General features: G+C 47.8%; 1 protein-coding gene across 1 annotated transcript; it reads left to right on the forward strand.

The window, feature by feature from the left end:
* The first annotated feature begins 2,662 nt into the window (after positions 1–2,662).
* Positions 2,663–9,023, forward strand: LOC136964998 (homeobox protein unc-4 homolog). Its single transcript, XM_067258973.1, is given in 5 exon segments — positions 2,663–2,915; positions 3,922–4,097; positions 7,918–8,349; positions 8,351–8,711; positions 8,830–9,023. Coding segments are annotated over 5 exon segments (1,416 nt in total).
* Positions 9,024–14,862: the final 5,839 nt, after the last annotated feature.

Consider the following 14,862-nt stretch of genomic DNA (forward strand, 5'->3'; position numbering starts at 1 on the left):
GGTAACAATTATCGGGGCTTCTGGTGAAAGATTCAGGTTATTACAACACGCCAATCCTGGTGCCACGGGGTCAGCGAGAGACCGAGGCGAGAAATCTCAACTGAAATTAACATTCTGTCAGCTCCAGAAATTGGATAAATAAAGTGGAATTAATTTTCAGTCATGGAGGGGTGACAGAGAGAGAGAGAGAGAGAGAGAGGGGGGGGGGGGGGGGGAGACGGGGGTGGCCGGATCGAGAAAAAGTGTGAGAGAGGAGAGTACTGTTGAAAGAGAGATGGAGGGAAGAAGAGAAAGAGAGAAAGGTGGAGAGAAAATCAAGAAAGGGAGAAATATATGGAGTGAATAAAAGAGAAAGGGAGAGAGTGAGGGGGAAAGAGAGGGGGAGAAAGAGAGGGAGCAAGAGAGTGAGGGGGAGAAAGAGAGCGATAGAGCGAGAGAGGTACTCATACGACCAGGTTCTGATTACCATTCAGTATTCACGAGCACGCGGGTGGCTTTCTGTCAAGAAATTTAACACAAAATGAAGCGGTTATCGCCTGAGGCGAGATTTGGCCCCTTCGACACCGTTTACAATTCATAATCTCTCTCTCTCGCTCGCTTTCTCTCTCTCTTTCTCCCATTACCTTGCGCAAATATACATCCACGAGGACAGGGGGGCTATCCAATTTCTGTCCTCTCCTAATGTCATTCTCGCTCCCTCTAAAGACATATTTTAACCAAAAACCCTGTCCCCTTCTAACTAGGAGTCCACCATTAAATATGTCATTCAACAAAGAGCAACATCCACAAAAGAAAAAAAATTTGATTGTCAAGAATTTACTATGCTTGATAAATGTTCTGATATATTTTTACAGACCATACCTATATGGTCTTCATCCCACAGACAAAAACAAATAGTATTCATCTACCATTTTCAAAAGTTTAAAATTTGAGAGCCATTTGAGAGTTCTTATTTTGAATTCCCCGCCTAGCGCAGTGTATAGCTTCTAGTCACGGGTGGCGCGTGCCGTGTGATTCCAGTGTAACAGCCCGCCTGACCGGGCTGAAGACTGCGCAGGTGAGACACTGCGCAGGTGAGAGATCGACATAATGAAGCGGAAGTTACGGAGCAGCTACCAACAAATCGCCTTTAAAAGGTGTGTGTCTGAGCTACTATTAGTGCAGTGTTTGTGTGTGTGTGTGTGTCTGAGCTGCTGTTAGTGCAGTGTGTGTGTGTGTGTGTGTGTGTGTCTGAGCTGCTGTTAGTGCAGTGTGTGTGTCTGAGCTACTGTTAGTGCAGTGTGTGTGTGTGAGAGAGGGGGGGGGGGGGGTAAGTGGCGCCGAGATGAGGAAAGGCTTGTAGTTGTAAATACGATGTGACGGCTCCGGGGAGGGGGGTTGGGATCCGGGGAGGGGGGCTGGGAAGGCGCGGTTATTGGATCAGTCTATTTGGCGCTCAATGCCTCAGTAATTGCAAAACATCACTTTCACAGGAAAAAGAGAAGGATGGGAGAGGGAGGGTAGGAAGGAGAGGAGAGGGAGAGAAGGAAGGAGAGGGAGAGAAGGAAGGAGAGGGAGAGGGAGAGAAGGAAGGAGAGGGAGAGAAGGAAGGAGAGGGAGAGGGAGAGAAGGAAGGAGAGGGAGAGAAGGAAGGAGAGGGAGAGGGAGAGAAGGAAGGAGAGGGAGAGGGAGAAAAGGAAGGAGAGGGAGAGGGAGAAAAGGAAGGAGATGGAGAGAAGGAAGGAGAGGGAGAGGGAGAAAAGGAAGGAGATGGAGAGAAGGAAGAAGAGGGAGAGAAGGATGGGAGAGGGAGAGGGAGAGAAGGATGGAGAGGGAGAGAAGGAAGGAGAGGGAGAAAAGGAAGGAGAGGGAGAGAAGGATGGAGAGGGAGAGAAGGAAGGAGAGGGAGAGAAGGAAGGAGAGGGAGAGGCAGAGAAGGATGGTAGAGAAAGAGTATAGGCATAGGAAACCAATAAAGATGGGGGAGAGAGAAACGGAGAGGGAGAAAGAGAGAGAGAAAGAGAGAAAGAAATAGGGAAAAAGAGAGAGAGGGAGAAAAGTGGAAATTAGAGAAATATAGTTTTCTGTAATTCAGTTATTGTTAACAAAAATACACAGACGTCTGAGACTTTTTGAAAACTAATGTTTGGCATGATTGTAGGCTAACTGGATATCAATCACTTAGGCTATACGATCAATCCCGCCCCCCTTCTTCTCTGTCTCTTCCAAATATGACAGGAGTTATATTGTTTATAGCGCCCCATGTCAGTTGCAATTAGCAAAGGATATAGCAAACGTATTTTTTCTCCTTTTTGCAACTCCCCTCCCTTCTCAATACTCCTTCTTTCCACTAACTGCGCCTCTGACGTCACTGGACGATTAAGGTTTCTTATTGGTCCCAAATTCCCCGAGCCCTCGAGCCTAATTAGGCGGAGAGCACGAGAGGAGAATAGGAGGGTTACTGTCGGTGCCGGTAAAAGAGGTAAAAAGACAGCGCGCGATTGTTTCCGCCCCTATAGCCTTTTACACAGCTTCTCCACGCCACCCTGTCTCGCCATATCCGTCCTCCTCCCCTCCTATCTTCGCTTCATCCCTCTCTCCTATCCTCCTCCTCTCTCTGCATGTTCACCCACACTCCCGTCCTCCACATCCACACTTCGGCCCTGCCACCGCTCCGGCGAGCATGGACAGCCGGATAATAGAGCACACCCAAGCCCAGTTCGGAGGCTCTCTAGGCGGCATGGTGGGCTTCCCCTACCACCTCGGACACCACCACCACCACGTCTACGATCTAGCCGGGCACCATCTGCAGTCGGCGGCTGCCGTGCCCTTCTCCATAGACGGATTACTCAACGGCTCCTGCTCGGTGAACTCCAGTCCGCTTTTGTCGTCCGGTTGCGGGTTGAACGGAGACGGACAACCGTATAAACTATCAGGTAGGAAACTGAGATTAACGGAGGATAGGATGGGGACAGTAAAACGAGTGTGGGTTTCAGTAATATTAGGTTTTAATCTCGTAAGGACTTGTTGTGTCTGCTAAATTAATACATTGTTAATATTAGGCTACATGCCGTTACCGTTGTGCTTTCGAGTTGAGGGTCAACATTTTTAAAACGCTGCCTGCAATTCACCCTGGGGTTTCACACTTTTGTAATGGATTGTAAATAATAACTTACTTTTTAATTTAATTTTCTAAATATTGGGGGGAAAAGGTACAATTTTACAAGAATGCGTGACAACTAAGTAGGATATGCTAATGGACCAAAGGATATAGGCTATTACAAACAAAATAACACTAAAAACTATGTAGTCAAATGTGTAAAAGAAAAGTCTAATAAACTGGTTGTTTTATTGAAAGATGTTTTGTTGTTACTTACAGTTTGAATAATTAGGCTAATGAACTACAATGAAAGTCACGTTTAAATAGCTTTAAATAAATTACACTTAAATATAACCTATAGGCCTAATCTAGCTATTAAATAGTCCTTCTAAGATTTCCTCACTAAATACAGAAATGAACGGATAAACTCTTCAAATTCCCCAGTAATATTTCAACTCTCCAACCAAAGACAGAAAAAAACAAAAACACAACACACTCAGCATTTTTCTGGGTATGATCTGTTTACGCCAAACGGAGCTCGTGCTGTCTTTAGTATTGTTACGTTGTCCAGTGAAACACATGTCTTTGATAACCTTTCGTTCTCTCTCGCCCTCTCTTTCTCTCTCTCTCTCTCTCTCTCTCTCTCTCTCTCTCTCTCTCTCTCTCTCTCTCTCTCTCTCTCTCTCTCTCTCTCTCTCTTTCTCCCTCTCTCACACACACACAAACACACACACACACACACGTTCTCTCTCTCTCTCTCTCTCTCTCTCTCTCTCTCTCTCTCTCTCTCTCTCTCTTTCTCTCTTTCTCTCTCTCTCTCTCTCTCTCCATAACGGGTTTAGATTCAGGGGACCATGACAAGGATAGCCCCAGTTGTAAACGGAGGCGCACGAGGACGAATTTCACCGGCTGGCAGCTCGAGGAGCTGGAGAAGGCCTTTAACGAGAGCCATTACCCAGACGTGTTCATGCGGGAGGCGCTCGCGCTCAGACTGGACCTCGTGGAATCCAGGGTTCAGGTAAACAATAACATGCAAACAAACAAACATGAACCTGACGTGTGAACTGTTATACATTCATCTCCTAAATGCAGCATAGCTATAGCCTACTGTTTATTGGCGAAAATATTAAGATAGGAGATAGCTAAGCAATTACTATAGGCTATGATAGGCTATACAACACAAGGAAATCCACAAATATATCCGTTGATTTTGTTATTTCATCTGACTGCCCCTCGTTTGGTTGTCCTGGTGACAAGGCCTCATGCTGTGCTCTGTTTGTCCATGGGGAGATCCCGTACAGACAACTATTTGTCAATTACAGAGCCGTCAATACGGTGCGAGGAGAATTATGCTTCGGGACAGATTATTGATTAATTGGTAAATAAACACACAAGCCTATTTACTGAGCAACCTGAGAGATATGAGGCAAAACATATTATACAGATTATATGTATTTACGAGAACAATACAATGGGAGTCAAAAAAATATTCGTTATTTATTAGAAGTGAATTGTGGGGATTAGAAAAACGTGTGTATTAGATTTTCATTTGTTTCAATTTTTTAGACATTATTTTTGATTTAGTCAACATATTTAGGCTTCATGTAGCAACGGAAGAAAACGGTTGTTCTCATAAGGCAAATATACATTTGACTGTGTAATAATTCCAATAATAATATAGTAGCATATTAAATATAAATGTTATAGAAAATTAACAGACATAGTATGCATACTATAGCTAATTATGATAATAATTTTAATAATAGTCTTATCCCCAATATTAATATATTTTTCAATTGTTGCAATTGTATAGGCTATTCATAATATAAAAAAATAACAATAATATAGGACTAATACAATATTATTATCACATTATTAACAAATTATTGTTGCTCATCGTAATACCATCATCGTAAGTTAATTTATATTTAGAGAAAATGTAAATACCCTAAACTGCTAGCCTACATGATTACTACAAGGTACACATTCTATAAACGGACAGGAGTGATGAGCTCAACCACACAGAGTGAGGGACATGGATTATTGCTGCCCACTGAATTAAAACCAAGATAGTTATTTTTATTATTGGATTATCGTGGCAGATTCGTTCAGGGAATGTGATAACATATGAACTTTGACATCTCCGGCGTGGGAAGGGTTTGACCCGTTATTTCAGATGAGTCCACGCGGATGGGAGACCCCGACCGTGGCTTTGGGTGATAAAGAACGAGCTTCAAAATCCAGGCTGTCCATTTACATGCAAAGCGTCATAAATCCTGTCAAGACATGTTTGCGTGTTATTTTAAGATGCTTTCGCAATATTCAGGATATGGACTGTAGAGTCTCAAACAAAAAAACTAGAAATTCTCCCCCAAAACAACATTTTCTTTTTTTTAAGCAGTAGACTTCAAAACAGATATGTGTCTCTGTTCTGCTATGTGAAGTTTGCATTGTTGTTTTATTTTTTAAATTTTTATTTAAATTAATATGGCATAGAATCAACTCCGGGTGCCTATGAACGGTGGGTTGTTTTGGCTCGAGTCAACATGTAACACGGAGAGAGATTTCTCTGTAGTGTCGAGAAAGAGATAAATGGAGAGAGACGGATAAAGAAAGAAAAAGAAATGGAAAGAGAGAGAGAGCGAGTGAGAAAGAGACGGAAACGGAGAGAGAGATACGGTTGGCGAAGGAGAAAGAGAGAGATGGAGAGAGTGTATGTTCTGAGTGTGTTAATATCTTAATGGGGGATTTCATTCCTAAACCTCGGCTTACGATTCCCACAAGCTGCTTAACTCTCTTTTATCACCGGGTTCGTGCGCGAACAGATACAGCCAATATCAGACATTAACAATTCATAAGGAGCACGAACGCATTGTCGCGCACGTGTTTGTGTGCCGTCTCAAACATCATTATGCGACACACACGCGCAACCCCACTTCTGCATGCCACGGTTCCACGCGTTATCAGCTTGTACCACGCGGCCGCCTGCGCGCTGAGAGGCCCGGTAGAGTGTCGGCACACGGACGGGTTTCTCCTCGGCTCGGGGAGAAAGGCAGGAAGGGGGGTGAAGGCGGGGGTCTTGGAAGAGGAAGGGGGGTTGGTGAGGGTTGCTTGACGTGCCCCGAGGAGTAAGAGGAGGAGGGGGGGACTGGGTAGAAGTATGAAGGGAGAGGGATGGACAAATTAGGCACGGTAGAATTAAACGTAATTGCTGAGAATTACCTATTAACGTTGTCGACTCGATTGACAATTAACCCCCCCCCAGCATCTGTGCTTCTGTGGCCTGGAGGGTTGTGACAGGCGGCCCAGCTCGTGGACAGGGCAGATCAGGTGACCGGAAGAAGAGTGTGTGTGTGTCGAGGGGGTAGTTATTGGCAGGGCTGCTGTGTGTTTTGTTTAGGATTTAGCTGAATTTTAAGGTTGTAATTAAAGAGTGTGAGGAGAGAGAAAGCCATGGAGAGAGGGAGAGAGAGAGGGAGAGAGAGAGGGAGAGAGAGAGAGAGAGAGGGGGGGGGGGAGAGGGAGAGAGAGAGAGAGATTGAGAGAGAGAGAGAGAGAGAGGGGGGGGGGGGAGAGGGAGAGAGAGTGAGAGAGAGAGAGAGAGAGGGGGGGAGGAGAGAGGGAGAGAGAGTGAGAGAGAGAGAGTAGGTTGAGGTAACCTTTGACTTGTTTGTTTATGTACCACCCTGGTGAGCTCCCAGACTCTGATCTCAGTTGTTAGTGATCCAGCCAGGGAGAGGAGACACTCAATCAGCTAATAACAACAATCAATACTTCCTGGTGGAGTCTGGGCCCTTTGTTACTATGAGGTGTGTGTGTGTACTATATGAGATGTGTGGGTCTGTTCTATGAGGTGTGTGTGTGTACTATATGAGATGTGTGGGTCTGTTCTATGAGGTGTGTGTGTGTGTACTATATGAAATGTGTGGGTCTGTTCTATGAGGTGTGTGTGAGTTATTGTTTTAGAGGTTCTTTAGCATGTGGACTACACTGAGGCTTTCGTGGAGTAGTGCAAGAAAGGTGGAGTGGAGTCATCTGGCTGAGCGGTTAGGGAATCGGGCTAGTAATCAGAAGGTTGCTGGTTCGATTCCCCGGCCCTGCAAAATGACGTTGTGTCCTTGGGCAAGGCACTTCACCCTACTTGCCTCGGGGGGGAATGTCCCTGTACTTACTGTAAGTCGCTCTGGATAAGAGCGTCTGCTAAATGACTAAATGTAAATGTAAATGTAAGAAAGGATCTGCTCTATTCTACTGTACTCTACTGTACTCTACTGTACTCTACTGTACTCTACTCTGCTCAACTGTACTCTGCTCTACTCTGCTCCACTGTACTCTACTCTTCTATACTCTGCTCTACTTTGCTGTACTCTGCTGTACTCTTCTCTACTCTGCTGTAGTCTGCTGTACTTTGCTCTACTCTACTATAATATACTTTGCTGTACTCTGCTGTACTGTACTCTGCTCTACTCTGCTGTACTGTACTCTACTGTACTTTGCTCTACTCTACTCTTCTATACTCTGCTATACTTTGCTCGACTCTGCTGTACTCTACTCTGCTATACTCTACTGAACTCTGCTCTACTATACTCTACTCTATTCTGCTCTACTCTGCTCTACTCTACTCTACTTTACTCTGCTCTACTCGGCTCTGCTCTACTATACTCTACTCTCTTCTGCTCTACCCTGCTCTGCTCTGCTCTGCTCTACAATACCTTGCTCTTCTTTACTGCATTCTACTCTCTAATGTTTAATGAAACTAAATGTGTTTTTTGGTGATGAAGGAATATCTCCAAAGGTGAAAACAATGACATTTGACACGTTCCATTGTGGCTGTTCAGGTGTGGTTCCAGAACCGTCGTGCCAAATGGAGAAAGAAGGAGAACACTAAGAAGGGTCCCGGCCGGCCGGCCCACAACTCCCACCCCACCAGCTGCAGCGGCGAGCCCATGGACCCCGAGGAGATCGCACGCCGCGAGCGCGAGCGGGCCGAGAAGAAGAAACGCAAACAGGAACGTAAACTCCTGAAGTCCCAGAACAAGCTGCTCTCCGGCGAGCTGTTCCACACGCCCGGCGGCTCCGACAGCGACAGTGGCGTGTCCCAGTTCACTGACAGCGAGCAGCCGCTCTCCACCGGTAACGGGAGCACCCACTCTGAACAGTCCACTGGACGACACCAAACCGAACCCAGCTGTGACCAAACCCGACCCGGATTAGATCTGCTGCACAACCACCACCACCATCACCACAACCAAAGAAGCGCAGGGGGGGCTGCTGGAGCAGGTGTCCCCAGGCAGCATGCTGGGATCTGGGCCGGGCGGGGTACGGACCTCAGGCCTCCAGAAACGCAACCCCTTCAGCGTGGAGAGTCTGTTGTCGGACGCCACTCCTCGGAGGAAACCTCCGCAACTGGACTTCCCTCCCTTGACCAATCAGCGACCTCTGGTAGGGAAGGGTCACTTCCTGCTTTACCCCATCACCCAACCCCTGGGCTTCCTAGTGCCCCAGACCGCGCTGAGGAACACGCCACAGGATCGTCCTGGCAACGAGGTCGGGTCTCTGAGCTGCGGCAGCCCTCCCCCCCCACCCCCCCGGCCCCCCCCACCCCCCCAGCCCTCGGGAACCCTAACGCAGAGTCACACGACGACAAGCACTATGGCAACAATCACGTCGGCAACGGGGTGCCTGGGAAGACGGGAGGGCCCCCGGGGAAGTTGGGTGTCACGGGGGATACCCCTGCCCCCCGCTCCCAGCATCTCAGTTCAAACCACCCAGTCCAGCTCGAGCGGCGACGAGCCGGTCTCCACTCAGACACAGGACAGACACCAGCAGCTGCCAGGGCGAGCCCCCGGGCGGCTCCTCTCCGGTCCGCTCCGACTGCTCTGAGACCAGCACCAACTGTGCCGCGGCGCCGGTGACAGATGGTGAGGACGTGGACATGGACTAACACAGTGGCGGAGGAGCAACACTAACACGGAGAGGCGAGAAAGCACTGCTCAGGACTATTCTAACATTCCCAAAGCTCCACGCGAGACACGTTCAACATATCAACAACAATGTCAGACTCAGTCCTTCTATTTTTCAAACGGATTTATCTGATAGTCAGATGAAGCCGGAAGCTGCCTCATAGGGTTCTATAAACGTTTGTTTTTAAATTAGCAGAAGAGAAGGTGGTTTGGTTTGTCTGTAAACCTGGAGTAATGACACATCTCACCGAGCAACAGAAATCCTCAGACATTGTAAAAAAAAATTGAGAAAGTATTCAAGATATTTATATATGTAAACAATTTTGATAAATAAAATTATTGTTTAAAACGATTTAGCCTACTAATATCACTGTCTTGACAGACAAAGTGAGATACCGCGTGCTCTGTGATGTCAATGCTGGTTGTTGTTTTGTATACGGAGGATAAATTTCCTTTCTCCGTCAACCGTGCTAAAGTCCGGCTGGATGTTTTGTGTTTATTGCTTTAACAAATTTATTCATTTGAACGGCCCCGCTGAAATGAGGTTAGCGGCCGCAGGCAACGGGACCTCGCGCCTCCTGCAGAGTTTTGATATGAAAGTAATTATTTTCCCACCGGCTGCCACGGGTTTCCGGGTGTGGTTTCTCCTTCTTTAGCCCGGAGGGTTATTATACATTACCGATTTCCAGTGATATGGAATCACATAAACTTCCTACAATAATAGAATTAGCATGAAAGGCAGGGGTGTCAAATTGAAATTGGAAAATAATAGCCCCAGTAGCGGTAGCAGCTGCAGCGTGCGTGTGCGTGTGTGTGTGTGTGTGCACGCCCATATTAGAAAAGGAAGGGGAGATGGTGAGGTGGATTCGTGGGGGCGGAATTTTCATGAGCTGTCTCATTGTCAGGAGCGGCTTGTAGTTGCGCTATATTAAGATAGATGTTCGATGATATCCCTCATTGTCCTGTCGCTTATATTGATGGTCGCGGCGTTATCGCCCTATTGATCATGTGTCGCACATAATAGGACAGGCGCGGCGCGAGCGCCTCTCTACAAAAGCGCCTGCGCCTCACCATTTGTTCTAATAGGGGCGCACGGGTCCCTCGAGGGAGATAGGAGCAGGCTGGCACAGCCGGGGAAGAATAAAATGAGAGAGAGGGAGAGAGAAGGAGGGAGAGGGGGAGGAAGGGAGAGAGAGGGGGAGGGAGAGAGATCCTTTCAGGACATATGCTGCGCGGACTCAGAGAAATAAAATATCTGGTAAAACTGTCTGGAGTAAGGTGAATGAAGGAGGGGAGGAGGAGGGGAAGAGGAGGGGAGGGGAGGAGAGGAGGAGGGGGAGGAGAGGAGGGGAGGGGGGGGGGGAGGAGAAAGGGGGAGGGGGAGGAGGGGAGGAGGGGGGGAGGAGGGGGGGAGGGGAGAACAGAGGGGGAGGAGGAGGGGAAGAGGAGGGAGGGGAGAGGGAGGAGGAGGGGGGAGGGGTGGAACAGAGGGGGAGGAGGAGGGGAAGAGAGGAGGGGAGGAGGGGAGGAATAGGTGAATAGTTTAATAGGTATAGCAAGAGTAGAATAGAAGAGGACAGAAGAGAAGGAGCTGGGAAAAGAGAGAAAATGGGAGGGAGGAGGATAGAGATATAAAACAAGTTCTTCATTGGGAGTGTAGGGGTTGTAGTTTATAAAGTGTAAACGCAACCAATTCCCTGGAAATTGAAATCCCAATTATTAAAACCATCAATTCTGACTGGAAAACTCTGTCTGGACGCGCAGGGAGGCTCTGTTGACAGCGCGGCTTAAATATCCCGGATCCCTCGCGGTCACCGAGCCAGCTTTATATTTGCAAATAAATTGAGAAGAGGAGGAAAGGAGGGGGGCGTGCATTAAGTCCGCTGTGCGCCGGCGCAAATGAATTTCCTCGCGCCCGAGTCCCTCTAATAATATTTACATAATTTCCTGTGAGGGACTGCAGTGTTTGCGTTGTAGGAAGCAGCGGCTTTATAGGAAAAATAATTAGACGAGAGAAGGAGAATATGAGAGGAGAGGAGAAGAGAGGAAGAATGAAAGAATAGAGAGAGAGAGAGAGAGAAGAGAGAGAGAGAGAGAGAGAGAGAGAGAGAGAGAGAGAGAGAGAGAGAGGGGGGGGGGCATGTATAGATGCGTTTGAGACAGAGTCCGAGAGACGGGGAGGGAGGGGGAGGGCGGGAGGAAAGAGAAAGGGAGAGAGACGGCTAAAGACTGAAGAGTTTATCCGCAGACAGGGGGATCAATAAAGGCTAATTGTGGTATTATTTAATTCATAAGGACATTATTTTCACAGGCCCGAGGAAATGTCCCTTTCCACCGAAACAATCACGTTAATCGTTCATTCCGCGCGCTCTCTGTGAAATTTCTATTTTCCATTCTTATTTGAGCAGGAAATGGTTCATAAAATATAATCGGTTAGTTTCAGAGTGCGATTAATTAGTACCCCCCCTCCCCCCAGCCAGTGGTGCTGGTGAATGGAAAGAAAGAGAGAGGGGGGAGAGAGAGGGAGAGAGGGGGGGAGAGGGAAAGAGAGAGAGAGAAAGAGAGAGAGAAAGGAGAGAGGGAGCGAGAGAGAGAGTAAGGAAGGAGAGAGGGAGTGAGGGGTGGGTGTGTGAAGAAACTCTGTCAATTAAAGTGGAGACCGACGCTTTCTGTCGGCCACGTGCACTGTCAGGGACGGCGGTGCTAGATGTGTGTGTGTTTAACAGTCGAGAGCACGCGAGGACGTATTGGCCAAAACGTATGCTAATTGGCGCCCTATAAAGTTTGCAGATACACACACACACGCACACATACCCGAAGACCAGGATCCTATAAGACAAACTATCAATCGATCTTGCACATGGCGCGGGCAGGCCTCCCGTTGTGCCCCGGTCCTGGTCATGAATCATACTTTATGAATTCAATTTCTACCGGGAGAAATTTTCAATTTGAACGCGCGATCATTACGGTGGTGGGGGCGTGGGTTGGGGGGCGTAAATTGTTTTTGCTTTATTATGCGTCCGGGACGCCGTCATTTTTCTTTCTAATTACGGAGGTGTCAGCGCGGCCTGTCACCCGCGCGCTGATTTTCAATTTAACTGATCATCATACATTCATTTTCCCATTTGATAAATCTGCTATCTAGGCGCGAGCTTCATGCCCGGAATATTAAGGCTGGCGCGCGGCCGGGCCCCGGTAATAGGGGGATGTGTATGCGATGGTGCGCGCGGATCAGCCAGCTAATTTAGCACCTTCACTCCCTCCATCCCTCCACCCCTCATTTCCAATTCTCAGAAGAAGTGGAGAGGGAGAGGGGGGAGGGGGGAGGGAGCCCGGCGGCAGCAAACAACCCTTCTATTGCCAGAGTTGGAGGAACTGGCGAGGAGGGGGGGGGGGGGGGGGGGGGGGAGAGCGGGAGAGAGAGAGAGAGAGAGAGATAGAGAGAGAGAGGTGAAATAGTGTTTTCTATTACACCGTTTTCAAATGAGGATATCAGGCTTAATTAATGTTAATTAAGTTCCTCAATACGTGTTATTTTTATTTAATAGAAACAAATTCGCACAATTAATTACAGACGTAATTTCAAGAGTCTCATTTGCAACACTCAATCTCTCTCTCTTCTCCAGCCTTCCTATCTCTATTCTTCCTCTCTCTCTCATCCCTACTGCCTCACAGCGGAGAGGAAATTAGCAGCTTTTGTCATTAGCGTTTTCCAGAACAGTTCCTCGTGATCTGAATGTAGCTGTGAGCTTGCACGTCCGACACGAGCCACATAAAACCAGTTCTATTAAGGTGTTCTGAATTCTCACAAGACTCGAGACAGACTAAAACTCGATCTGCTCTTAACTGCCTTTAGAGGTTTGCCTTGGTTGTGTGGCGACAACAGTCGACGGTAAAACCCACACACTGCCTCGTGACTGGACGGTCGTTTCTAACGTGTAACGGCGGAAAGCAGAGTTCGTTCACTGTGTTTCTTTTGTTTCATTATCCCGTTGTGATAATAAATGCCAGGGCGAGCCAACGGGATAGATTTTAATTAAGTCGGTCGGTGAGAGATGTTGAGAGAGAGACAGAGGGAGAGAGGAAGGCCGGGGCGGGGCACGGAGGGGTGGGGGTGCAGCTTTTCAATAAATCGGTTCGCTCAGGGGGTTAGTGGGTGATTTCCTCGGTAAAGTGTTAAGGCCGAACGGACCGCAGTAATTTGGTTGATAAATCAGGTGGCGTTGGTGGCGCGGGGCTCGCCGGTCGGGCGGTTGGTTCTGCTTCTGATTTATTCGTTACCCGGGGGTTGTACACAAGCCCGTGACAGCCCGGGATGAATTAACCGGGCTCCGGCGCGCGCCTAATGAGCGGGTATTATTTCACACCGCCTATACCTCCTAGACGAAAAATGGAGTGAAAAACGAGCAGACTGCCCTTCGCCGGTGCCATCCCTGAGGTGTCGCATCGATTCAAAATCACCCCCAACCCTCTACACACACAACACACACACACACACACACACACACTCACTCACACACACATACACTCACACACGAACACGCACGCGCTAATTTAGAGCAGACTATGACATAATGTCACATTAAGGCTGAGGTCTACTGCACAGCCGCAGCCGTAACCTAGCACCGTCACGGCTCCGTGTTCTATGAGAAACAGCTCCAACGGCACGAGAGCCGTGCCCAGCTCAAAACCACTTTCACGACAAGAACTTTTAAATTGGGCCCGTGCAACCATATAATCATCAAATTACAATACATTTCAGAGAATCTTTTATTTTCTTTGTACAAAATAGAAAATACAAATTGAAGAGGCGAAACCATAAAAAGCAACGCGTTAAGGTCTATTAAAGCTCATATCTCTGCGGCGCGAGGCAGATAAAGCGCATTAGCCAATGGGAAGCTCGTGTCGTTCTGATTCGAGGCCTCCGCGTGAAAAGAAGCGCGTGCCAGCCGGCGGAATGATGACAGTCAAATGTCAAGTACCATTTAGGCGAGCGCAATGGGAAGATCCAAAGGCCTCAGTTTATCCAATACCCGTCTGAGTAGAACAAAGACACGCGCCATCCCCGTGCGTCATTCAGCCTGGAGAACGAGAGAACGTTCAAATGAAGACGTTAACTTAATAGACTTACAGCATAGGAACTGAGGGACTGTTCCAAGTTTAAGGTATTTTATCGTGATGCGTCATATGCTCGACAAGGGGTCGAGTATATTCAACCGGAGTCCTTTCAAATGATGGAGACAAAATACAACATGAATGTGCACACATAGACCTGCAGCACTGTGGTGGATATAACAGCCTAACAATAAGAAGAACTACTCCCCTCATGTATTGTCTAATGAGTTTGCCATAGTTCTTACTGTCGTTTGTAGTGCAAACGGGACTGAGTATAGAAGGCAGACGGAGTGAGATGATGATGACATCTTGGGTACCGTGGCACCGCCAGAAGCGTCTGCACTCCAGGCGCGTGGGGCCGCCATATGGCCGAGCGCGTCACGCGCAGTCATGTCCCAGTTCATCTCCCGGAGTTGGTGTGAGCGAGGCCCCTCTGTCTTTCCTTCTCTCTATCTTTCTCTCTCCCTTTCTCTCCTCTCTCTCTCTCTCTCTCTCTCTCTCTCTCTCTCTCTCTAGTTATCTGTCTTTCTCTCTCTTCTCTCACTTTCTTTCATTATTTTCTTCTTTCTTTCTCTTTCCGTCTCTCTCTTTCTTTCCCTCTCTTACTTAGGAGGAAGACAGCAGAGGAGGAAGAAAGGAAAGGAGTTGGAGAGAGAGAGATGAGAGGAGAGGAAAGGAAGGGAGAGGATAGAAGAGAAGAGAAGG

Source organism: Osmerus mordax, chromosome 21 (genome assembly GCF_038355195.1).
Source record: "Osmerus mordax isolate fOsmMor3 chromosome 21, fOsmMor3.pri, whole genome shotgun sequence".
In the NCBI taxonomy this organism is placed as follows: domain Eukaryota; kingdom Metazoa; phylum Chordata; class Actinopteri; order Osmeriformes; family Osmeridae; genus Osmerus; species Osmerus mordax.